Source organism: Geotrypetes seraphini, chromosome 11, assembly GCF_902459505.1.
Source record: "Geotrypetes seraphini chromosome 11, aGeoSer1.1, whole genome shotgun sequence".
NCBI lineage: Eukaryota > Metazoa > Chordata > Amphibia > Gymnophiona > Dermophiidae > Geotrypetes > Geotrypetes seraphini.
The window spans coordinates 38,873,906-38,901,205 of record NC_047094.1 but is presented as its reverse complement, the minus strand read 5'-3'; the positions used below and the strand labels follow the sequence as shown (position 1 = coordinate 38,901,205).

The 27,300-nt window shown below is 39.6% G+C and overlaps 1 protein-coding gene across 2 annotated transcripts in view; it reads right to left on the bottom strand.

The window, feature by feature from the left end:
* USP7 (ubiquitin specific peptidase 7) overlaps positions 1 to 27,300 on the bottom strand; it is a 396,159-nt gene that overhangs the window by 325,594 nt on the left and 43,265 nt on the right. For both annotated transcript variants that reach the window (XM_033962812.1, XM_033962811.1), the window contains exon 2: positions 7,568 to 7,669. In XM_033962812.1, the coding sequence (XP_033818703.1) occupies positions 7,568 to 7,669 (102 nt within the window). The remainder of the gene's footprint in view (positions 1 to 7,567; positions 7,670 to 27,300) is intronic.

The window sequence follows — 27,300 nt, the reverse complement described above, 5'->3', positions numbered from 1 at the left end:
TCTTCGGCCCTAGGACTAGCAGGGACCCCCGAGGAAGACTTTCTTGTCGAAACACAGACCGTGTTGGGTCCAAAGCTCTCAGAGGGCTAGGTCCTTAAGGTTTTTATATGGATTGCTATGTTGATTTTCTAATAAAGGCCATATCAGGAACATTGTCTCTCCACAGTGTTTCTTTGGTTTCGTTTGGACTTTTTTCTCTGTGGATCCTCCGTGGTCAATTTCTTTGCTCTTGTTTTAGTCTCAAAACTCAGCCAGTAAAATACTGGTATGCTAAACCAGCTGGAACTGGTTTAGAGACCATCATTAAGGGCATGGTAAGTTTTGAGAATCCATCCCTAAGCAAATTTTCTGCCACTGGAAATAAAATAGTAGGAACTTATTCAACCGATACTCGCTGAAAGGAGTTGCAGTCTCAGCAGGCTTTTATTCTGGATAAGCTGAAAGATTTTTTTTTTTTTTATTCTTTATTCATTTTTAAATCTTACATCAAGTGTGCAGACATTAAAACAATACAATTAAACACATCACACCACCCTACCCCCATCACTCCCTCTATTATTTTCCCAATATTAATATATAAAGCCTCCCCCTTCCTAACATTAAATGGTGTATATTTCAATAGAAAATGGTATTTACTCATTACAGTAAGAAGTTAATAGCTCCCAAATTTTATTAAAATTCTTATAATTCCCTTGTTGTATAGCTATTATTCTTTCCATTTTATATAAGTGATATAATGAGCTACACCAGAAATTATAATTGAGTCTACTGTAGTTTTTCCAATTACTTGTGATATGCTGAATGGCGACTCCTGTCATTATCAATAAAAGTTTATTGTTATTTGATGATATTTAGCTCTTTTTCCTCATTGACATACCAAATAGTACTGTATCATAAGATAATGCCACATGCTTTTCCAATAAACAATTTACTTGATCCCAAATTGAGTTCCAAAAGGCTAAGAAGGGACAATAAAAGGGACAATAAAAAAAAAGATGATCTATAGTCCCTACTTCAAGATTACAATGCCAGCATCTATGAGGACTTTAGGCCGCACAGTGGTATAAAATTATAAATGAATCTATTAAAAAGAAACCCCAAAATGGTCTTGGAGATATTTGGAGCATTGAGATTAAGCATCAAATTTCAGCATCTCAAAGCATCAAATTTGGTCTTGGAGGATGAGATATACAGTGTCTGCATCTATGAGACAAACTTGGTTTTTTCTTCTGCATAGAGCGTTTTGGACCCCAGTTAGACTAAAGTTAAATAGTTCAAAGTCTAATAGATGGTGGCATTGTAAGCTGGAAGATCTTGAAAATAGAAACCGCCGTGCAAATTTGCGGATCAGAGGACTACCGGAGGTGGCGGAATATAAGGATTGTGAGTGGGTGGTGCAGCAGATCGTTGGTGTGCTATTTGCAGGGGCTACGGATGAGGGCCCTCTTTTACCGGTGGCGATTGAGCGAGCGCACAGAGCTTTGGTGGCTCTGAGAGGCAACAAGCCTAGGGATATTATCATGTGCTTTAAAGAGTTCAAGGTGAAAGAAATGATTTATCATAAGGCTCGAGGCTTGAAGGAACTTAAATGGGACACTTTTGACCTGGAAATTTATCAAGACTTGTCAGCGGTTACCTTGCGCCGTGGGGCACAACTGAAGCCCTTGGTACAATATCTTAATGAGAAATCAATTTGTTACCGTTGGCTCTACTTTTCTATTTGGATGGTAGTTTGAGAACTGTCAAAACATTGGAGGAGGCCACGGTACTTTTTCCAGGGATTCAGTTCCTGCCCTCTCAGGTTACACCTGTGGTACATTCGCAAGAGGGTCCTTCGCATTTGGGTTTGTCGCCACGTCCGCATTGGCAGAGGGTCCGCCGAGATGGTGGGCGTTTAAAGAGACATTCCGTGAAGCCGCAGCGGCAACAGCAATCAGAGGGCAACCCTGGCACCTGACTGTTTAGTGGACTTTTTGCAAGTTTTGGTGTGCTAGATACTGCTGAGGAGTGGTGGTCCCCTTTGGGAACATATTGATTTGTGAAGGGGGTGCCTTGGCTTGCTTGGGGGTGATTGGGTTTGTTGGATTTGTGCCGTTGTGATTGCTTTGAGTTGGGCCTTTTTTTTTGGTGGGGATGGCTTTTGTAAGGAGGTAGGGGAGGCTTTATATGCTGGGGGGGGGTTGCTGTTTGTGAGGGGGAATGCGGAAAGGGACTCTTCCTCGTATATGGTGGTAAGCATGCTGGGGCGATGCTTGCTGCCAACAGTTGAGGGAGGGGTGGTGTGGGGGGTGAAATAGGGTGGGGAGAGGATGGGAAGAAGAAATTGTGTGCTGTGTGTATATTTGGTTTTATGGTATGGGGACATGGGGGACTGCTGGAAGTGTACAGTGGCTATGTTGCTTTGTGTGCTTGGGGGTTTTCATGGAGGATTTTCGTTTTTTGTCTGTGAATGTGCAGGCCATTTATTATATAAAGAGTTGACACATCATCGGGCAAATATACTATTTTTACAGGAGACTCATTTGTTACCCACTGTGGAGTATTTTTTGAGGCCTCCGTGTTTTACGGACATATATCATGCTACCAATCACCAACAGCATAAAAAAACTAGAGGGGTGGCTATTATATTTGCTAAGGGCATGCAGCTAAAGGTTACCAAAGTTATCCAGGATCCGGAGGGGCGTTATTTGTTAATTTGTTTAGTTTTACAGGGGCAGCAGTATACTTTTTGTAACGTTTATGCTCCAAATGTGGATCAGGATGGGTTTTTTTTTACATTGGAGGGGGTGTTGCAGGCTCATTAGGAGGGGTTGTTGTTAGTGGGGGGTGATTTTAATTTGCCTTTAGATCTTTTGGTGCATAGTTCATCAGGGGGTTCCCTCTGTTGGGGGGACAGATAGAGGAGCATTGCACACTTTGATTTCTCACTGGGGGCTTTGTGATATATGGCATGTGTTACACCCAGGGATCCGGGAATATACTTTTTATTCAGCTGTTCATGATTCGGAATCCCAGCTTGACGATTGGTTGGGGGATAGTTTTTTTATATCGTAGGTCTTGTCTTGTACTATACATATTGTGGTGTTTACTGATCATGCGGCGGTATTGTTGGTCTTGAAGGGGGGCCTTTGGTGAGACGTGTGGTTCCCTGGTGGTTTAATGGCACGTTATTGACTGACTCTACGCAAGTGGAGTACTTGGCAAAGGAGTTGCATGAATATTTGGAGTTTAATGATCTTGATCCTATTATTTTATGGGCGGCATTAAAGACGGTTGTTTGTGGAAGACTGATTGCTTTGGAAGCGTTTCTTCGTAGAGATAGAGGCCAGATCTTGGAGGCTAAACGGACGGAATTGTTGGATTTCGAAGGGATGGTGCGGGGGCGCGTCCATACTGATGCGGAGAAGGAGTGCTTGGCTACTTTGCGCTTAGAATTGAAAGAATTGGAGTTGGTTGACATAGCAGAGGCCTGAATAAAATACGTCAGGAATATTTTGAATTTAACAATAGAAATAGTAGACTTTTGGCTCATAAATTGAAATTACAGGCTACGCGGAATGATATTGCTGGTGTGCTGGATGGGAATGGGGTCCGTTGTATTACCCCGCAGGTCATAGGGGAGGCATTTAATATTTTTTATACAGAGCTGTACCGGGCAGATTGGTCGGTGGGGGGGGGGGGGGGGGGGGGGGGGGGAGAGGTGATTGTAGACTATCTCTCTGGTTTACCTTTGGCAGCTCTCTCATTGGAAGAGTCTTCTCGCCTCTCCCGACCTATCTCGGCTTTGGAAATTGAGGAGGTGATTAGTTCTTTGCTTTTGCATACTTCCGCTGGGCTGGACGGGTTGACTAATAAATTTTATAAAATATTTCAGAAGATTCTCATTCCCATTTTGGTAAGAGTGTTTAATAGGTTTGATGAGCATCATCCATTACCACACTCGTGGAGATTAGCAGCAGTGACTGATACATAAACAGGGGAAAGATCCTGAGAATTGTGCGGCATATCGCCTGATCTCCTTACTTAATACCGATTATAAAATTTTCTCTTGACGCGGAGAAGGCTTTTGGTAGGGTAAGCTGGTCTTACCTTTTTAAGGTGGTGGAGCAGATAGGTATAGGACAACAATATTATCAGTGGTTTCGCCTTTTATATGATCATCTGCTATCGAGTTTTAAAGTCAATGGCTGTTTGCAACCGGCGATGGAGTTGGAGAGAGGAACGTGACAGGGTTGTGCCCTCTCTCCTTTATTGTTTGCTTTGTCAATGGAACCGCCGGCATGTAGGATCCGTCAGCATTCTGATATTCGGGACATTGAAGTGGGATCCCTTCAATATAAGATTCTGTTATATGTGAATGGTATTTTGTTATTGTTAAGGGATAGGAATGCTCTTTGCCCTCGGTGATGAGAGTGTTGGAGGAATTTGGTAGCCTGTCTGGGTTTAAAGTGAATATGGATAAATCCAAAATCCTGAATTCCCAGGTGCGCTTTTTACAATTTCAATTTGCTTTTTCTTGGACACCTCACTTTATTAAATATTTGGGTATTAGGTTGACGGCAGATTATCGCTAGTTGTATGAGGTGAATTATCCTGACAGGTTGCATCAAATTTTTGAAGAATTGGAAAGATGGGAGGGCTTGTCCCTTAGTTGGATGGGGCGTATTTCTGCAATTAAAATGATGGTGGTGCCGAAATTATTGTATATGTTTCTGGCTTTGCCTATAACCTTACTGGAGAATTTTTTTGGAGACTTTCTCGAAATGTTTTTGCTTATATTTGGCGGAAAAAGTCTCCCCGGTGCAGCATAGTGTGCTTTATCGGGCTAAACTGCAGGGGGGCGTGGGGGTTCCTGATTTTTATTTGTATTATAAAGCAGCATTATTACAAGAGATTGTTACATTGGTGTCCTTTGATGATCGTCCGTGGATACACGTGGAGCAGCATTTTTTACCTCGTATTTCCTTATGGAAGTTACCTTGGGTGCCTATGGAGCGTCTACGTACTCCAATCCTTTTCTTCTTATGATCTTGATGGTAAGGTATCGGCTCTGGAGGCGGATGTTTCCGGAGCGCCGATATTTTGGTCAAATGGCCATAGCGGCATTGCCTGGTTTTTCGGCTTTGCATGAGTTTGTAGATGGGTGCGTTTGGGATTGAGGTTTTTGGGACAGTTGTGGGGGGATATGCAATTGGTTTCTTTTGAGGAGTTGCAAGACGCATATGGATTGGAGGCTAGAGACTCGTTTCTGTATACTCAGCTGTGTTTTTATGCTTAAGGAGGTTTTTTGGGAGATATCTTTAGGGGCCACCCACCTTGAGCTTGCTTTGAAGATGAGGTTTGGGCATAGGGGAGTGTCAAGGGTTTATCAGGCATTATTATATAGGGAGGATCCCTGGGACTCTTATAGGGTAGAATGGGAAAGGGTTTTTCAAGGGGGGAATAGGATGTTGAATTGGGAGGTTCTTTATAAGGGTTTATTTTTGCCCACTCTATCTATTAATTATGTTGAGAATGGCTATAAGATGTATTACTGGTGGTATTTTACCCCTGATAGGGTGCAGCGTATTTTGGGGCGGGGAACAGATCGTTGTTGGCGTCAGTGTGGGGAGCAAGGGGATTTTCTTCATATTTGGTGGGGGTGTCCATTGGTTAAGGATTATTGGCAAATGGTAGGCTGTGTGTTGGTGAGAGTGTTACGAAAATATTGGCCGGTGTGTTTGGAGTGTTTGTTGAATGTGGGTGTACCTGGTTTTACAAAGCCTGAACAGAAATTTGCGTATTGTGTATTCACAGCCACTAGGTTAGCTTTGGCCCATCCCTGGCGGTCACCAGGTAATTCCTGGTTCTAGTGAGCTCTATCATCGGCTGGATTACCTCCAGCTGATATCGAAGTTGACAGCTCTTCGTCATAATACTTTGGGTACTTATCACAAGGTATGTGATAGTTATGTGCAGTGGTCAGTATAGTTGGTATGTACTTTTGTGCTGGTTTCTTCATGTCCTTGTTTGGATAGAGGGGGGAGAGATTCCCTCCTCTATTTTCTTGTTTTGTGTGGGAGGGGGATGGGGTGGTAGGGATGGGGAGGTTGGGGGAGAAATGGGGGAAAACAAGGGGGAAAATTTTTTGAGAATGATACTTTTGTTTTCTTTGGTGTTTTTTTGTATTTGGATATGAGGTATTGTTTTTTGTGGGCTTGTTGTATTTGTGGATTATTGTGAAATAAAATAATTAAAAAATAAAAGTTAATGCTAAAGATGGATGTATAGAACAAAACACAAAAGACCCCCCCCATCAATACTGGGCAAGTTTCTCGAATAATATCATCATGTAACATTTAAAGGCTTTTAAATATTTAAATGTGCTCATAAGCTCTTCAGCAAGGCGCCAAAGCAGCGGTACAATGTCGCTGTAAAGTATTTTGAAAGTATTGCTCCCTTGAGTGGACTGTAATTCAAAATCCCCAGTCTGTTTGGATCAAAGATGGATGTATGGCAGAAAGTGAAGGAGAGAAAACCAGCAAATGGATATGGTGGCCCTGGATACAGACAGAAGGAAATGCAGCCAGAGATTGGGAAAGATGGTTTGAAAACCGGTATCACCAAACAACAAAGGTAAGGTAAATGATTTTATTTTCAATTTAGTGATTGCATTGTGTTAGTTTGAGAAATTACATCTGCTGTCTATATTTTCACTGTTATGGAAGAAATGCATTTGTTTCTATTCTCTGGGGTTGTACTGCATGCAGAGTCTTGAATCTTAGGTTATGTTTATATAGATAGAGATATAGTACTTTTATTTGGGTTATCTGTGTTCTGGTAGGAATGAATTTTGAGAAGCATATAGTGTGCTTTGTGTAGTTTAATTTTGTGATTAACCATTATGTATTGTTAATAAGATTATTTTGTGTGTATATATGAAAACTGAATGGGAAAAATTATATTACAATTAGTACTATTATGGGGTCTGGGGACAGAGCTTGTGGGCCCCCCCCCCCCAAACAAAAAAGCATTCCGCTGCCTATGCGTTAGTCTATCCCAGTGTCCTGCAAAATTATTTTTTTTTGCTCCAGCATACAAATGGAGCAAATGTTTTTCTGTGGCACACCCACAACTCCACCCCACCTCACCACATCCTGCTCCGCCCCGCACAAACCTAGTCTCATTTCCCCTGAGCTTGGGGCCGTGACTGGGGAGCTTCCAAGCATGCGCAGACATTGACACGATGACATCACGCACATGCACACAATGTTTATCACATCGATGTCCACGCATGCTCGGAAGCCCTACAGACATGGTCCCAAGCTCATGAAAAAAGAAACAAGTTTCATATGGGGGCGGAGTGGAGAAGAGGCACCGACACTCGGTATATTTAATGTGTCCTTCAATCCCTGTGGGCACACCTGGAATCTTGCCACAGCACACAGTTTGCAATTCACTAGTCTATTCCAGCAAAGTTATGTCAATTTACTAACAGAATGTCCATTTGCATGTGCTAAGCTTTAGAAAACATGACCCACAGTTTGCTTAACTGTGGTAATGAATTATTGCAATTCCACTGACTTACCATCTTCCATGTCTTCTTCTGTGTTATTGTGTCCATCAGCCATAGCTACATTCCCATTGATGACTGGATTTGAAGTGATTCTTGGAGGATCATCTGTATCAGCTTAAAAAACAACACAAAAAAAAAAAAGAAACATTATCCAAGAGAGCTGGCAAACTGTTTACCATATGAAGGGTATAGAAAAATAAAGCTTTCAATACTACTAATTCTGAATGTAATTTTATTTTCAAGTATTCAGATTCTGGTTTTCATATGGTGCTGGCTTCTATGCCATGTCACATAAATTTGAAATGCTTTTTACAGTGCTCTATAAAACCTTCAAATGTTTAAAATGCTCTCAGGTTTCAAAAGGTACCTTCTTTACGCTCAATGTGCTACGCACTCACTTCTCCAAACTATACAGGCTGCTATAGAATCACCAAACTAAGACCTGCTAGGTCAAATGTTTTATAGAATTCTTAATGGACCTCAAGTGTTCGCGATCATAACAGCACTAGAACATATCCGGTGTATGACCGAATTGCGAACTATCACCGGTCCACAAAGTTTTTAAAGATTTTATTACTTCAAACTTTATATAATTTTAATTTACTATATGTTTTTTAGATATTTATTTCTTTTTAAATACGGTTATGTTGTATAGTATGCTTCCTTATTTTAATTAGAAAAAGTATTTAGCTCAGGTATCATCAACCCGGCCAGTTGACGGATCTCCGTTTCGCTTGCATACATTTAGCAGAGCTTCCTCAGGAACAGCATAACATAATTAGCAACGCTTAACAAAGAAAAAAACCATACCAATATCAGTAAAATATACATTTAGTACTAACTCTAACTGCTAAAGAAAGCTATAAGGCGTCAGCTATGATTAGATTCCCAACTCCGTTTAAGAATATTTACATAAATATTCTTAAACGGAGTTGGGAATCTAATCATAGCTGACGCCTTGTAGCTTTCTTTAGCAGTTAGAGTTAGTACTAAACGTATATTTTACTGATATTGGTATGGTTTTAATTATATATTTATATTTTTTCTTTGTTAAGCGTTGCTAATTATGTTATGCTGTTCCCGAGGAAGCTCTGCTAAATGTATGCGAGCGAAACGGAGATCTTCCGTCAACTGGCCGGGTTGATGATACCTGAGCTAAGTACTTTTTCTAATTATAATAAGGAAGCATACTATACAACATAACCGTATTTAAAAAGAAATAAATATCTAAAAAACATATTAAGTAAATTAAAATTATAAAAATAAAGTTTGAAGTAATAAAATCTTTAAAAACTTCGTGGACCGGTAATAGTTCGCAATTCGGTCATACACCGGATATGTTCTAGTGGTGTTATGATCGCGAACATTTGAGGTCCATTAAGAATTCTATAAAACATTTGACCTAGCAGGTCTTAGTTTGGTGACTCTATAGCAGCCTGTATAGTTTCAAAAGGTACCTGCCTGATCTGTCCACGTTTTGCCAGTTGGCTGCTTCAGGGGCAAAGATAGCCAGTAGGTGCAAAGATGCAATGATCAAAACTTCAAGAAATCCAATCTAAAACTGTTGGTTCCTTAACCTGAGTGTGCTGGTAAGGCAAATCAAACCTGCTGCAACAACCTACCTTAAAAATTAGATAAAATTGCATAGCACTTAAAAAAAAAAAAGCTTGCTAGACTTAAAAATTATCTCAAAATGTTCTTCTCAAATGCCTAGAAGAAAAAACTGGATTAAAAAAAAGAAAGCAGAATAAAGACTTCCAGTGATGGGGGGCGTGGCTTGGTGGTGCACGCGAATGGACGGGTAAAACAGTGGCTTCACATCTACAGACATTTGTATTTAAAATAACTTCAGAAATAATTTATTTTTTGTTATAAAAACGAGGGAAATATTAGATCTAATGGCGTCGGGGAAGCTGAATAAATCTGAAACTGCGATTTCTAAAGCGGGGTACCAGCACAGGCAGCGTAAAAAGGTCCACGCCGGAACCGGCAACGCCATCAAAATGTCCATTACCAAAAAACAGTGCAAGTGACATTGATGTAATGAAAGAGCTACAAATAATAAAAGAGATTGTTTCAAACAATGCAAAGAAACTAAGTGATATACAAGAGGAGATAGTTACTCTAAATAAAAGAACTGAACTACTGGAAATAAAAACAACGAAGCTGGAAGTTCATATGGACAGTTTTGATTCTGAAAAAAGACAATTTAAATTTGAAAGAGAGAAAATCTTTTCGCTTACCAGAGAGGTGGAAGATTGTCAGAACCACATGAGAAGGAGTAATTTGAGACTCTTAGGATTACCGGAAGGGGTGGAGAAAGGTAATCCAATCTCATTTGTTGAAAATTTTTTGACAAAAGTACTGCCTCTCAAATCATCTTACCCGGTCGAAGTTGAACGTGCACACTGTATACCAATGAGGAGACCTGACAATTTAAAAGGTCCTCGTCCTCTTATTTTTAAGTTATTGCACCATCAGCAAATTATAGAAGTTTTACGCTTGGCTAAAGAAAATTCAAATCTGAGATGTCAGGATGCTAAAGTCCATATTGTTCCTGACTTTGCCAAAGCAACAGCGGATAAGAGAAAAATGTTTTTGGATATGAGGCCAAAATTGAGAGAAGTTGGAGCAAGATACGGTTTTCTATATCCAGCGTTTATGAAAGTCACACTGGATAATAAAACTATGAGTTTTGATGAACCGGCAAAATTGGCAATGTATTTAAATCAAAGGGAGCAGCCGATGAATGTTTATTATTGGCTTAGTCTCTTCATAATGTTTGATTAGGGTGCTTTATATTTTATTTTTGGATCTTTATTTAATTTCATTTTTAGACTTGAGATGCTTCTGAGTGACGGTTTATGCCTATGAACATTCGATTAATAACGGTGGGAAGTCTTCATGGGCGGCTTGTGGAAGATTCACTATGTCTCCTTATTATACATCTCAGGAAGAAAGTGGTTTGATTTTCAGATCTTCTATTTGCAGCCTAAGCTATGGAAGAATATGGAAAAAGGAGAATATTATCAATATTCTTGAGGAGCAAGAATAAATCCATTACTGTTATTCAGGAGCATGTAGGAACTTTAATAGAAGCTGGAAAAATGTTTAACTGTTACTGGAGGAAGTATTTGCTCTGATTTTCAGTGTATATGTTTCAACATTTCCTATATAGTGTCATCGACTCTGTTGAATTTATTGAAAGATAATAAAAGAGGGAATTACACTAATCAAACGATTTGGAAGGATAGAACTTAAGATGTTAAGTCTCCTTTTAATGATCAGTTCTCCATTGGATCTATTTATATGCTTAATGGTTTTATGTTATAGAATAAAGTTGGAGAATACATAATATATTTATGAAGATAAATATATTTGATAGATGTCATTTTGCTTTCAATATAAAAAGCAGATTTTAGTTTGGGTATATGAGACAAAATGAAGAACTGTTCCTGATTTCTAAAACAGGACAAAATTTTGTTCTCGTAGATCTTATGTAGGATGGAACAATATGGGTATATTGCTGGTGTATTATTGATTTGTTCTTTTTGTTTTGATATGGGAACTGTTTTGGATTCCAGGTATATGAGTGTAGATGGTTGTCAGGATTTTCTGTTACGGTTACTATTACCTGGTTAATCCATTTTGAAGTTAAGATTTCTTCTTTAGGTTTTCAAAATATATGTGATAGCATGATTTGTGTGATGAATAAACCTTTTTATTTCTTTTAGGGTTTTTTTTTTTATTATTCACTTAGCTCTTATAAGTATTTGGAAGAATTTTCTAATCTCTTTTGTTTCTAGATACAGATTTGAAAGATATTTAGATTATTTTTATCTGGAATATATGATTAATGATTATATTATTTATGTTAATTTTTGCAAGAGTATTGCCATACAATATTGTTTTTAAATTTGAGGTCTGTGTGGGTTTGCGATTGTTTTGCTTGATCTTTTATGTACAGTTCCAAGTTTTCATTGTCGTTATATAGGGTAGGGGTGGGTTGGGTGGAGGGATCTGGAAATTTGTTGATTGGGATGGATGTATTTTTCAGATGGTAATACATATGAAAATGGTGTTTCTTCATTTCATATTGTTTAATTTTGTCCATAAGAATTGGAAGAATTTGTTATGGTTATTTTAATGGGAGCTAAAAAATTTTTCTCTCAATGTTAATGGCCTTAATCACCCAGTGAAAAGAAAAAAAATGTTGACTTTTTTGAAAAGACAACAGGCTGATTTATATTATCTTCAAGAGACGCATCTGTCTGCAGCAGAATCCAAAAAACTTGAAGGTAATTGGGTTAAGCATTGTTTTTTCGCACCTGCTGTATGTAAAAAAGCTGGAGTAACGATCTTAATAAATAGTAAATGCTCAGCTTCGTTTAAAATGATAGATTTTGACCCTCTAGGAAGATGGATTATTGTGGAAATGAGCATGGAAAATAATACCTTGACTTTATTTAATATATATGCCCCTAATTCGAGTCAAAATGATTTTTTCAAGAATTTACAAAAGTTAATACTCCCACTGGCTGCTTCTAATTTAGTAGTAGCTGGAGATTTTAATGCTGTTATGGATCCTTTTTTGGATAAAAAGCCTAGGAAAAATTTAAAATCATTAGGGTTAGATAATTTGGTAAATACTTGTAATTTAAAAGATATATGGCTTATACTTCATTTTAATGATCAGGAATTTACATTTTGCTCACCAGTTCATAAGTCTTTTTCAAGAATGGATTATATTTTGTTTTCAAATTCATTGGTGCAACAAGTGACACAAGCTTTCATTGATCCAATTATCTTGTCTGATCATGGAGGGGTGTGGATAAAAATTACATTGGATAATATTGATAACAACAGATCTATATGGAGATTTGATAATGCATTGGTTTCGGATTCAGCTTTTCTTGAAGAGATTAAATTGAAAACATCTGAGTTTTTCCAAATAAACACTTCGGCAGATATTACTTCAGAAACTTTATGGATGCTTTTAAAGCTACTATAAGGGGTAATATCATTTCATATGCTGCTTATATTTAAAAAAAAAAAATTTGTTAAACAATATACGGACCTGGAAAAAGAAATCAAAATGTTGGAATCCATATTAGTTGATAAATGGCTTCCAGAGACTTTGCAGTCTCTATTAAAGGCAAAGGGTAAATATAATGAGATTTCTTCAAGATTGGCAAGGAAAGATTTGTTTTCCCAGCAAACCTTGTATTATGGTAAAGCGAATAAGGCAGGAAGTTTACTTGCAAATTATCTTAAAGCAAAGAGGAGAAGAACAAAAATAATAGCAATAAAAGATGAAAATGGAATTACTCATACTCAAAGTAAAAATACTTTAAACCAATTTTTGCTTTATTATAAAGAGTTGTATTCTTCTGATGATAAAGTTTTAAAAGGTTTGGAATTTTTAAATCTTCTTGAGGGTCCAAAACTTCCTGATAACATTAAAAGAAGTTTAGAAGAACCTATATCATTAAAAGAATTAGAAACAACGTTGAAATCTCTTAGAGTTGGATCCGCTCCAGGTGGGGATGGTTTTACAGTGGAATTTTATAAAACATTTCAAATTTCTCTATTACCTCAATTATTAAATTTACATCAGTTTCAACTAAATAAGGGTTGTATTACAGGTACTATGGCAGAATCTTTGACTATTGTTTTACCAAAGCCAAATAAAGATCCTACTTTGGTATCAAATTACAGGCCAATATCTTTAATTAATGTGGATGGAAAATTGTTAGCCAAAACATGGGCCTTGAGGTTGGCTAAAGCTCTCCCTTTCATAATTGATGTACACCAAACTGGATTCATTGCGAATAGACATTCTTCTAGTAACACTAGATTGGCTTTTCACACACTAAATTTAACTAAAAATTTGAATGAACCAGCTTTTGCCATATCTTTAGATGCGGAAAAGGCATTTGATAGAGTGGAATGGACATTCATGTATCAGGCATTGGAGTGGTTCGGGATTTATTCAAATGATTCAAACTTTGTATAGCTCCCCTATGGCAAGATTATATATTAATAATAATTTATCAGGTCTTTTCTTTTACATAGAGGAGTTAGACAGGGTTGTCCACTATCTCCTTTGCTTTTTGATATTGTTTTGGAACCCTTGTTGTTAGCTATTGAACAGGCAAAGGGAATACAGGGTATTCCACGTAAGGAGTGGGAATATAAACTCTCTGCTTATGCGGATGACATTTTACTTTATTTGCGAAATCCAGCCTCAACCATTCCTTGTCTGTTACAATTAATTGAAATGTTCGGAAAATTCTCAGGATACAAAATTAATTGGAGTAAATCTGAAATTCTACCACTTAATTTACATAACACTTTTGCACTAGCTTCTCTGCACCTTAAAACTTATTTTATGCAACTTTAGATGTCATTTTAATTTTACCTTGTTTTAACTGTATTACTGCTTAATTTTTCATTTAGTTCTGTACTTCTTCTGCCACCGCACAGCGGCGGCGCGCCGGACACCTCCCCCCAACAGGTCAGCTGATGCCCCATAAAACCGGGCCTTCTGCGGCACACGCCGCGAAGGAGCACGCATAAGGAGCAGGTCCTGCTCCTTTGTGCGCTCCTTCGTGCGCAAACAGAGGGCGCGACAAATAATAAACAGCTCTCTCCTTATAATAAAGCTCTTACATACAACAAAATTTGGTTCATAATTTTATTATTGTTTAGTTCGTGTTTCATAGGAACTCTACTTTCTAACTTGACCCATTTATCTCAGCTCAATATGATAAGCAAAACACCTGCAAACAGTATCCCAGCTTTTTGGGGACATCGCCCCTTAAACTATAAAGAAACCACTCCACATCATTCTTCCTTAATACAAATCCCAATTTCTACCCTCCCTTGCAATAATATTGGAAACAATTTCACCAATCGCCTGAGAATTGGACTCATTAACGCCAGATCCATTAAAAATAAATATCACCTCATAAAGGATGACATCGTCTACAATAACTTACATGTTCTATTTATCACAGAAACCTGGCTCACTGAAGGCGACGAAGCCTATTTATCATATTGTTGTCCCCCCAATTACGATTATTTATATAACCATCGTCATAACCGTAAAGGTGGAGGACTAGCAGTCATTTATAAAAATAATTTTTTACACTTACAAGATTTTTCTCCAAAGGCTTCTACTATTGAATACCTCCACCTTAAATGCACCTTAAATAATCAACTTAACTTTCTATTACTTTATGTTCCCCCCCCCCCTATTGGACAAAATAAACTTCGCTCCTTCAAGAAATTATATTCGATTTCTGTTCCGAGACAACCACTCCAATTATCTTAGGAGATTTTAATATACATTTTGACGACTCTTCTAGTCCACACACCACAGATCTATTAAATATTGTAAAACCTCTTAACATACATCCAAAAATAACTGAACCAACTCATATAGCAAACCATACATTAGACATGATTTTTGGCCCACTATTTCATCATCTACTTTCACTGATTTGTCAGTATTACCTGTCCCCTGGTCAGATCATTATTTCATATCCTTTTCACTTGATTTGCACAAGCATAGTATGCCACAATTCTTACCAAAAACTAAAACTATTACTGTCCGAGACTACAATAAATTGGACGAAACAGACATAACCTCTTTTCTAGAACCAACAATTCTAACGTCTTTCACAGACTCTATTGAAAATCAATTATCTGCCTGGAATACATCTCTCCAGTCTCTTCTGGATAATAAAACTCCATTAACAACTAAAACCGTTTCTATTCGTAAAATTGCAAACCCTTGGTACACGGCTGAACTCCGCTTAATAAAACAACAATTGCGTTCTTTGGAACGAAAATGGCGAAAAAACAAAACATTAACTAATCTCCAAATTTATAAGGATGATGTCACATTATATAAAATCAAAATTAATCATGCAAAAAAAACATATTACTCGAAAAAAATAGATAAAGCTAAAAATCCTTCCACATTGTACAATATTTTAAAATCAATAGATTCAAAAAATTAATATAAACAACACTACTCAAAAATCTACATTAAAAGCCAAGAATTAGCAGATGCTTTTATTCAAAAGATCAATAACATTCGTAATTCTTTTATTCCCAATACAACAAACAACTCCTTAGGTTCTGATCAAGTCAAATCCATACCAACTTCAAAATACCTTCAATTCAAGACATAGAGTCTCTCATTAAACAAGTAAACCTAAAAAGTTCTCGTTCCGATAGCATTCCACCTTTTTATTTAAAAAAACATTTTTTCACATTTCGGACCTTTCATTCATTCTCTTATTCAGACTAGCCTACTTACTGCCACAGTCCCATCCCAATGGAAGACTGCAATTATTACCCCTATTCTTAAAAACCATAAAATCAGTATCAATGAATCTTTCTAATTATTGTCCAATAGCCCGATTTACCATTTTTTAGCTAAATTGACAGAAAAATTGGTTTTCAAGCAACTGTCCGATTTTACAGAAAACACGAACGCTCTTCATCCTAGCCAAACAGGATTTCGAAAATTTCATAGTACTGAGTATTCTTTAATAGGTCTAAACATCTAACATTCAATACTTCTTAGACCACCATAAATCCGTTATTCTTTTTTCCTTAGACATTTCTGCTGCCTTTGATACAATAGATCACAATCTGCTCCTTAAATAGGTTAGAAGAAATTGGTTATAAAGGAGAATGTTCTTTCTTGGTTCACTTCATACCTTGCAAACCGTAATTCTTTGGTAAGGTTCAATAACGACGAATCCACGACTTAGTCCTCCTCTTTCGGAATCCCTCAAGGATCCATTATTATCCCCTTTACTTTTTAACATCTTTTCTCTCTCCCCTATTAGGTATCTGCCAGTCCATAGGTTTTTATTCCATTTTCTTATGCAGATGATATTCAACTCATTCATCCCTTGGATCCAGAAAATAACTCAGAAATTACATCCATTAATCACAAATTGGAAATAGTACAAAACTGGCTTAACACAAACAAATTATCGCTAAACAAATAAAACTAAATCAATGTTATTTGCATGGAAAAATGGCTTAACTCAAATCCATTCTTAATATACCCCTCTCAACTTAGTTTCCTCAGTTAAAATTCTCGGAGTAATAATTGATGACAAATTGATTTATCATGAACATATCTCTCTCATAGTAAAAAAACTGTTTCTATAAATTACGACTGATTCGCTTAATTGCAAAATTTCTTAGCCCAACTTCAATCAAGATTCTTATACATTGTCTAGTAATATCAAAACTCGATTACTGTAACGCTCTTCTTCTCAATATTACCCAAAAAGAAAAAAGGAGATTACAACTAATACAAAATACGGCCATCAAACTAATATACAACGCAAGAAAGTATGACCACGTTACACCTTTATTAATAGATGCCCATTGGCTACCAATAAATCATAGGATTTCTTTCAAAATAATATTACTTATTTTTAAAACATTAGCATCAAACGAACCCTCCTTTATATTTAGATATTTAACCCCACATAATACCCAACGTCCACTCGTTCATCAGGACAAAATCTACTTTCAGTACCTTCTCTAAAAATTATCGGAACATGAAGATCAGATATGTTCACAGTGATGGGGCCTCAATGGTGGAATGCCCTACCACAATACATTAGAACAGAAAAAGACATCACAACATTTAAAAAATTCTTGAAGACATACTTATTTAACGATGCGTTATTACTTGAAACTTCTACATCCTCTGGAGACTTATTTATACCTGAAACTTTTATTTTTTCTGGAGATGCTCATAATAATGTTATGGTTTATATAACCCTTACCCTTTTGTTTTTACCTGTGTTTTTCTACCAATAATTTAAAATGTAACTTTATTCTTTTTCCTCCCGACTCATGTCTGTATAATATGTAACAATATTGTTAAATGTCAGCCTCCTTTTATTAATTTTATTGGATTATGTACATCGCTTAGTAATTTTAATAGGCGATCAATCAAATGCACTAATAAACTTGAAACTTGATTAAAACTATGTTCGATTCATTTTCCTTTGTTTGGAAAGATGATGGATTAAATTATTTAGGAATATGGATTAAAAATACAGTGGATGATACGGTAAAAAAAAATGAAAGGCTTTTATTAAAAAAGGTTACCGAATTACGTGAACATCAGAATCCATTACATTTGTCTTTGTGGGGGAGAGTTCAAACTGTTAAAATGACGATTTTGCCTGTGGTTTGTTATCAAATGGGTATGATACCAGTATTTTTTCAAGAGTCTTTCAATAAAAAATTGAATTTGATTATTATTAAATTTGTTTGGCTTGGTAAAACTCCCAGAATTGCTTTAGTATCTTTACAAAAGCCAATTAAGGAGGGAGGGGTAAATTTTCCAAACTTTTATAGGTACCATCAGGCCTATATTTTACGTCAAGATATGTATTGGGTCCTCCCGGAGCTTATTGAGTACACTTCTGATTTGTTATATTTGGAATGGCGACTCTTGTTTCCTGTACATCTGTGTCATATTCTCAGTATCAAGATGCCCAGATTTGTATAAGAAAATAGGAATTTTAATGGACACTTGAAAGGACTTTTGAGACTTGTCAGTAACTTAACAGCTAATCCTATTAATAAATCAACAAATCAATAAATCAACAAAATCAATCCTATTAATAAATCAATTTGACTGAACTCCAGGATTCAATTGGCGGATTTAAGATCGTCTGGAAGCATTGGATAATTGCAGGAATAAGAACTTTAAATGATTGATTGTTTCAAATTGAAAGATGTTTGATTTTACACAACTGCAACATAAATTTGGACTTAATAAATCACAAGTTTTTCGTTGGTTGCAATTGAAGCAGGCATTCAGGCAGGGTTCCCTGAATGGAAAAGTCTTATTTCCCAATATAGTTTAGAGTTTTTATGTTTCAGGCGGGACTTTCTGGGTCACCAGGCAGCACAGTGGTATAAAACTATTAATGATTTGGTTAAAAAAAAAAAAACCAACTAAAAATGGTCTTAGGGATATTTGGAGCATTGAGATTAAGCATCAGATTTCAGCATCTCAATGGCCATAAATTTGGTCTTGGAGAATAAGATGTATGATGTCGGCATCTATGAGACAAATATGGTTTTTTCTTTTGCATAGAGCTTTTTGGACCCCAGTTAGATTACAAAAGTTGAATGGTTCTTTATCTAATAGATGTTGGCATTGTAATCTTGAGGTAGGGACTTTGGATCATCTTTTGTTTTATTGTCCCTATATTATTGGCTTTTTGGAAATCAATCTGGGTTCAAATAAATTGTTTATTGGAAAATCATGTAGCGTTATGATACTGTGATATTTGGCATGTCTATGAGAAAAAAGAGTCAGATATCGTTGTATAACAATAAACTTTTATGTGATCATGACGGAAGTTGCCATTCAACATATTACTAACTGGAAAAACCATAGATTTAGTTTTACTTTTTGGTGGAGCTCATTATGTCACCATGTATAAAATGGAAAGATCAATAGCGGTACAAAATGGAAATTATAAAAACTTTATTAAAATATGGGAGCCATTAACATTGTTTTGCCATGATTAAATACCATTTTTTACTGTGGAAGATACACCATAGGAATAGAATAAGGGTGGGATGGTTTTGGAAGGTTATGTGAAAGAATTAGTAACAGGGTGGGAGGGAAGGGGGGTGGGATTCTCATTTTATGTAAAGAGACTGATGATATGATTTTCAAATGATTTGTTAATTAATGTTATGATTTTTGTACACTTGATGAAAGATTAAAAATGAATAAAGAATTTTAATGATTGGGGGAAGGGGGAGGTGTATTTTACATTTTCTTATTGGAGAAATAGAGGAATGATGGGAGGGTGGTAATTTTTATGTATTGTAAGATAAATCAGAAAGATTGTCAAGTGATGTGTTTAATTGTATTGTTTTATTGTTTGTGCACTTGATGTAAGATTGAAAACGAATAAAGAATGTGGGAAAAAAAAAAAAAAAAGACTTCCAGTGACATCACCGAATGGCATAGTCGGGTAAGCCTCAAGCTCCGGCTTGGCCCGCGTCTTTTTGGTACAATTAGCAAACCATAGTAACATAGTAGATGACGGCAGATAAAGACCCGAATGGTCCATCCAGTCTGCCCAACCTGATTCAATTTAATTTTTTTTTTTTTATTTTTATTTTTTTTTCTTCTTAGCTATTTCTGGGCGAGAATCCAAAGCTCTACCCGGTACTGTGCCTGAGTTTCCAACTGCCAAAATCTCCGTCAAGACCCACTCCAGCCCATCTACACCCTCCCAGCCATTGAGAAGCCCTCCCCAGCCCATCCTCCACCAATGGCCATACACAGACACAGGACCGTGCAAGTCTGCCCAGTAACTGGCCTAGTTCAATATTTAATAATTATTTTCTGATTCTAAATCCTCTGTGTTCATCCCACGCTTCTTTGAACTCAGTCACAGTTTTACTCTCCACCACCTCTCTCGGGAGCGCATTCCAGGCATCCACCACCCTCTCCGTAAAGTAGAATTTCCTAACATTGCCCCTGAATCTACCACCCCTCCAACCTCAAATTATGTCCTCTGGTTTTACCATTTCCTTTCTCTGGAAAAGATTTTGTTCTACGTTAATACCCTTTAAGTATTTGAACGTCTGAATCATATCTCCCCTTGTCTCTCCTTTCCTCATAGGGTATACATATTCAGGTCTTCCAGTCTCTCCTCATACGTCTTCTGGCGCAAGCCTCCTATCATTTTCGTCGCCCTCCTCTGGACCGCCTCAAGTCTTCTTTATGTCTTTCGCCAGATACGGTCTCCAAAACTGAACACAATACTCCAAGTGGGGCCTCACCAATGACCTGTACAGTGGGCATCAACACCTTCTTCCTTCTACTGACTACGCCTCTCTTTATACAGCCCAGAATCCTTCTGGCAGCAGCCACTGCCTTATCACACTGTTGTTTTTTTCGCCTTTAGATCTTCGGGACACTATCACCCCAAGGTCCCTCTCTCCGTCCGTGCATATCAGCTTCTCTCCTCCCAGCATATACGGTTCCTTCCTATTATTAATCCCCAAATGCATTACTCTGCATTTCTTTGCATTGAATTTTAGTTGCCAGGCATTAGACCATTCCTCTAACTTTTGCAGATCCTTTTTCATATTTTCCACTCCCTCTTCGGTGTCTACTCTGTTACAAATCTTGGTATCATCTGCAAAAAGGCACACTTTTTCCTTCTAGCCCTTCAGCAATGTCACTTACATACATATTTGAACAGGATTGGCCCCAGCACCGAACCCTGAGGGACTCCACTAGTCACCTTTCCTTCCTTCGGAGCGACTTCCATTAACAACCACCCTCTGGCGTCTGTCCGATTAGCCAGTTTTCTGACCCAGTTCACCACTTTGGGTCCTAACTTCAGCCCTTCAAGTTTGTTCAACAGCCTCCTATGAGGAACTGTATCAAAGGCTTTGCTGAAATCCAAGTAAATTACATCTAGCATATGTCCTTGATCCAGCTCTCTGGTCACCCAATCAAAAAAATTCAATCAGGTTCGTTTGGCACGATTTACCTTTTGTAAAGCCATGTTGCCTCGGATCCTGTAACCCATTAGATTCAAGGAAATACACTATCCTTTCTTTCAGCAACACTTCCATTATTTTTCCAACAAACTGAAGTGAGGCTCACCGGCCTGTAGTTTCCTGCTTCATCCCTGTGACCACTTTTATGAATAGGGACCACATCCGCTCTCCTCCAATCCCCAGGAATCACTCCCGTCTCCAGAGATTTAGTTGAACAAGTCTTTTAATAGGACTCGCCAGAACCTCTCTGAGTTCCCTTAGTATCCTGGGATGGATCCCGTCTGGTCCCCATCGCTTTGTCCACCTTCAGTTTTTCAAGTTGCTCATAAACACCCTCCTCCGTGAACGGCGCAGAATCTACTCCATTTTCTCGTGTAACTTTGCCGGACAATCTCGGTCCTTCTCCAGGGATGTTCTTCTGTGAACTCAGAACAGAAGTATTTGTTTAGCACATTTGCTTTCACCCTCATCACTCTCCACATATTTGTTCCCAGCATCTTTTAGCCTAGCAATTCCATTTTTTATCTTCCTCCTTTCACTAATATATCTGAAAAAATTTTTATCTCCCTTTTTTACATTTTTAGCCATTTGTTCTTCCGCCTGTTGCCTTCGCTAAACGTATCTCTCTCTTGGCTTCTTTCAGTTTCAACCCTGTAGTCCTTTCTGCTCTCCTCTTCTTGGGTTTTTTTATATTTCATGAACGCCAACTCTTTCGCCTTTATTTTCTCAGCCACTAGGTTGGAGAACCATATCGGCTTCCTTTTTCTCTTGTTTTTATTGTATTTTCTTCACCTTTCCTATCGACATTAACCTGAATTTAGTGGATAACTTTGCCTGTTGTCCGTGCTTGTTTCATGGCGGGCAAGAAACAACGCTCAGATTTGCAAACTTTTGCTTTTTGTGCCAACAATCCCCAGCGCACAAAATGGCGGACAAGTCCGACTGCAATGGGCGGCCAAATTGTATGGCGGAGGAGAGCACAGCTTGTAGCCCCTCGGACTCTGAAACCAATTTGTGCTAGTAAGGAGGACTTGATAGTGCTGGATGCTGGATTTGAAATCTTTTCTGGCTGGTATAAAGTATGACCTTCAAGTCGATATGGAGGGCTTGCATAAGAAGCTGATGATATGGGTCAACGTCTGAATGATTTTGAGGAAAGGTCATATATGCGTAGATCAAGATATACTGGGGCTGCAGCAGCGCTGAGATCAGCTTGAACTTAGTACTGAGGACTTGTTATTGAAAATTGAGGATAGAGAAAATAGCTCGCCGCAAACAATCTGAGGGTGGCGGGTGTGCCGGAATCCCTTATGGAACGAGAGAACTAATCTAAACCAGGGTGTCCAACCTTTTGGCTTCCCTGGGCCGCATTGGCCCGAAAAAAAATGTTTCTGGGGCCCGCACAAAACGCTGCAGCAAAGGCAGCAAGATGGTAAACACCCCGGGGGCACCAGAGGGAAAACACTGCATCGCCCTCGACCGGGGGCCACACAAAATACTTCACGGGGCCACATGTGGCCCTCGGGGCCGCAGGATTGGACACCCATGATCTAAACTAAGTGCAACTGGTGTATCATCAATTTTTGCAAGACGGCAGATCCGGGAGGGGGACCTTCCAGAACTTGAGTTTGAGGTTCATTAGAGCTTTGGGCCTCCGAAACTAGGACGGACCTGTGTGATTAGTCGCATGCTTTCTGCATTTCCTGGAGAGCACTAAAGTGGAATTATTTGCTGACCTATCCACCATAACGCTTCATCACAGAAGGGCATGTCGGGAGGTCACCCGATGCTTACAGGAGCACAACATCCGCTAAAATGGACCTTCCCTTTAGGACTTGCGATTTAACAGCTAAACTTAAAAGAAGAAAAAAAAAGTTAATCTTTCTTGACCATTAACTCAGGAGGAGAAACAGAGTGAAAAGAAACTCCAAAAGAAAAAAGACAAATTAATAAAAGGCATAACAGCAATATCTCCTTAATCTAACTGTCATTCATTAAACCTTCCCCAGCTACTAGGCCTTTCAACAGACATAAAATTCAATGTCCGACAACATGATGCACGACCTACTCCTACTAAAGCGCTGGTCTAGGTCCTGGGCAACTCAGCTTCAATGCCAAAAAATGCAAAGTCATGCACCTGTGGCAGCAAAAATCCATGCAAAACTTACACCCTTAATGGCAAGAACTGAAGCATAACGAGACTTAGTGGTGATCGTCAGTGAGAACATGAAGACTGCCAATCAAGTGGAGCAAGCTATCATCCAAGGCAAGGCAAATCATAGGTTGCATACGCAGGAGTTTCGTCAGCCGTAAGCCTGAAGTCATTATGCCATGTATAGAATCCATGGTGAGAGGCCCCACCTGGAATACTGTGTGCAATTCTGGAGGCCGCATTACCGAAAGGATGTGCTGAGACTGGAGTCAGTCCAGAGAATGGCCACCCGGATGGTCTCGGGACTCAAGGATCTCCCGTACGAGGAACGGCTGGATAAGTTGCAGCTGTACTCACTCTAGGAACGCAGAGAGAGGGGTGACATGATCGAGACATTCAAGTATCTCACGGGCCGCATCGAGGTAGAAGAAGATATCTTCTTTTTCAAGGGTCCCGCAGCAACAAGGAGGCATCCGTGGAAAATCAGGGGCGGGAAACTGCACAGGGACACCAGGAAATTCTTTTTCACTGAAAGGGTGGTTGATCGCTGGAATAGTCTTCCACTTCAGGTTATTAAGGCCAGCAGCGTGCCTGATTTTAAGGCCAAATGGGATAGACACGTGGCATCTATTCACAGAGAAAGGTAGGAGAGGGTCATTGGGGTGGGCAGACTAGATGGGCAGTGGCCCTTATCTGCCGTCTATTTCTATGTTTCTATGTTTCAAGTCCAGAAACGCTCATAATTGCTCTCGAGTATAAAAAGACATATTTTACTCCCAGATATTTTATCAGGCATTTGCATGGGTATGCTAAAAGAAAAGTTGCCCCGAGAGTCAATGTCTCAGTTCTCATAGCGAGAAATAATTTTCTCTGCTCTTGCGTAGTTCTTGTGACATTGGGGAATACTGAAACTTTTTTCCCCCATACAAAGTTTGAGGGCTACGAAAATACAATCTCATAATGGCAATTACATTTTGTTCAAAGACAAAAGATGTAAGCAATGCAGCCCTCTCTGTGAATTCAGACAATTTAGTTTCTAGTAATTCCATAACATTAAAAAAATTTTCTACTTGAGGTAATGGATTCCGCTTCTGGTAAATGATCATCTTATTTGTTTTAACAGGTAAATAGTGGGGGGGTCACGATGATGAGTCTGGCTCAATAGGACGTGTATTTTTGGGCTCTCTGACCTCGGGTCTCCTAAACTCTGCTTAACTCCCTTTAAAATACTGAACTGGCTGTCTTTGCTCCCACCGGACCTCTTGCTAAGGTTAGTGAGGCGCGCAAGGGGTATCTTGCGAGCTAGCTGGGACCCGGCATCATGCCAGTAAGATTGGCGAAGAACACCTAAGCACAAGTCGTGTCCTTGCCTGGGACTAAGATGGTTGGCGTCCCCGACTCCCCTTTCGGCACCGGGCACAGTGGGGTGAATGGGCTCAAGAAATCTCGCGCAAGGTAACGGCGGCCCTGGAAGATTGTCTGCATAAACTGCAATCTGCTGTGGAGGGCATATAACGAAAGGTTCCAAATCCCACACTACTCGCATTGCAGGTTAGAACAGCGCATTTCGGATGGGGAAGATGCAGCGCTACAAGATCGAAATAGTGTGCGTGCCCTGCAGGCTCAGGTGGCCACACTGACCAGCCACCTGGATTGATCAGGGAAAACGCGCCAGCGGCGAAACAACTTACGTGTGTGTGGGTCTTCCGGAGCTCCAGGCAGATCAAGATCTATATACTTTCTTCCAAGTCTAGGCTCCCGACGCAGCTGGGACTGGAGCTGCCGGCGGCTGGCCTTCCTGTGTGAGAGAGCACATCGTATGGGGCAACGCTTGGGGGGATAACAACCGTCCCCAAGCAGCGATCGCGAAATTCCTTAACTAGAGGGAGAAAGAAGAGCTCATCCTTCAAGCTTATCGAAAGGCAGGTCGGCTGGACTGTTGTTGTTTAACGATTTTTCTTCTCCCACGTTGGCTTCCCTCCGCAGAGAAATGGCGCCCCTGTGCACAGCGTTCCATCGGCATGGAGTGCGCTTTTGCGCTCGTCTATACGGCATCCCTGCGGGTTTGGCGAGAGGGGAAGTCCCATACATTTCCAGATCGAGCAACGGCCCAGCGCTATTTGGATTCCTTGCCTAGTGAGTATCAACGGTGGAGGATTTTGCATCCCACGGAACGCACTTATACCTTTTATTCCCACCCCCACAATGTATATGCTAGGTTGGATTATCTGCTGATCTCGCTCTCTCTGCTCCCCAGGGTGTCTGGGATTGCTATAGAAGAGGTTCCCTTGTCGCACCATGCGCCTGTTGTCATGGAGCTTCAGTTTATGCCGGAACCCGAGGAGCGCCATTGGAAATTTCCGTGTTACCTTTACAGAGATCTTGACTTTCATAAATATCTTCAGGAACAGTGGTTGGAGTATAGTTCTCATAATATACACTGACGATGTTCATCCAGTGACCTATTGGGAGGCTTCCAAGGCGGTTCTGCGGTGATTCATTATTGCTTATCTTTCCCGCAAGTGGAAGTCACTGGATGCAGAGTTGCTGATTATTGGGGGAGCTTCGACAGTTGGGAGGGCATGCCATAGTGCTTCTCTTTCGGCGGATGACAAACTTCGCTTGCTGACCGTTCCGCGGCAGATAGATACAATCTTGATGCAGCGGACTTCTCGCGATATTTACTTTCAACGGTATAAATTGTGCGCCTGGGGGGTAAGATAGGGAAACTGTTGGGCAATTTGGGCCGGCCTCCGCGCACATCGGCAGGTTATCCTATCCATCCGGGACACGAAGGGTACTTGTTTCACACAGGAATGGCAGATTCAAACAGCAATTCATTCACTTTTATGAAATCTTTATATGCTAACCGACCGTTCTCGGATGCTGATAGGGATGCTTTCTTTCAGGGGCTCAAGCTCCCTCGTTGACAGCAGCCCAGTTGGACTGCTTGAATGTCCCTATTAGTTCTGAGGAGGTACAACTTGGCATTAGAAGCTTAAGTTAACTAAGGCACCTGGCCCCGATGGGTTTTGATTCTGTCGGATCAGATCTCTCCTGCTTTGGTGGGGGCGTTTAATGCGCTCTCTGAGAATCGGGGTTTGGGGACTCCTAATATGGCCCATGTTGTGCTGTTGCCTAAGTCTGGCAAGGACCCGGCCCAGGTGGGTTCTTATCGGCCTATTTCCCTCCTTAACCAGGATGCTAAACTTTTTGCCGCGATCTTGGCGTGTAGATTGAATGCCTTTTTGCCGCTTTTGATTCATGAAGATCAGGCAGGCTTTGTGCCGGGCCGCTATGCGTCAATGAATCTGGTCAGGGCTTTGATGGCCTTTCATTCCAGGCGTGGTTTGGAGGGCGAATCAGCTATTGTAGGCCTGGACATGGAGAAGGCATTTGATAGTATCTCGTGGCAATATCTCTTCTGGGTTCTGCGTCAGTTTGGCATAGAGGGTTCTATTCATCATTGGATCAGTAGCTTATATATACAGCCGCAGGCCAGACTTTTAGTCAATGGTCAGTTTACTGCACCGTTTGCTTTGGGACGGGGGACGCGACAGAGCTGCCCGTTGTCCCCATTACTTTTTGTGTTAGCTATTGAACCACTGGCTGCTCGCTTATATTTCTCCAGCTCCTCCTGCGCTACCAGATACAACTGCCGCATAGCCTTTGCCACATGGAGACTTGCCTCAGGCGAGTCCCATTGGGCAGATAAAAGTTCTGTCATAGCCTCATGGACCAGAAATGCCTTAAAGTGTGTTTCCTCGTGCCTGCCAGAAGAGAGTTAGCCATCTCTGAGACCTGCGGATCAGCCTGAGATATATTTAAACCCTGCAATGCTTTAGAAATAAAGTAAGACAATTACCTCCTTATGGAATAAGCCGGAGCACCCATGGGATCATCACCCTCCTACCTAGAGCCTCTTCTAACTCAAAAATCAGCTAAATCTCTATTGCTAGAGATTCAAGGAGAGGAAGGATAAAGATGGTTCCAACCG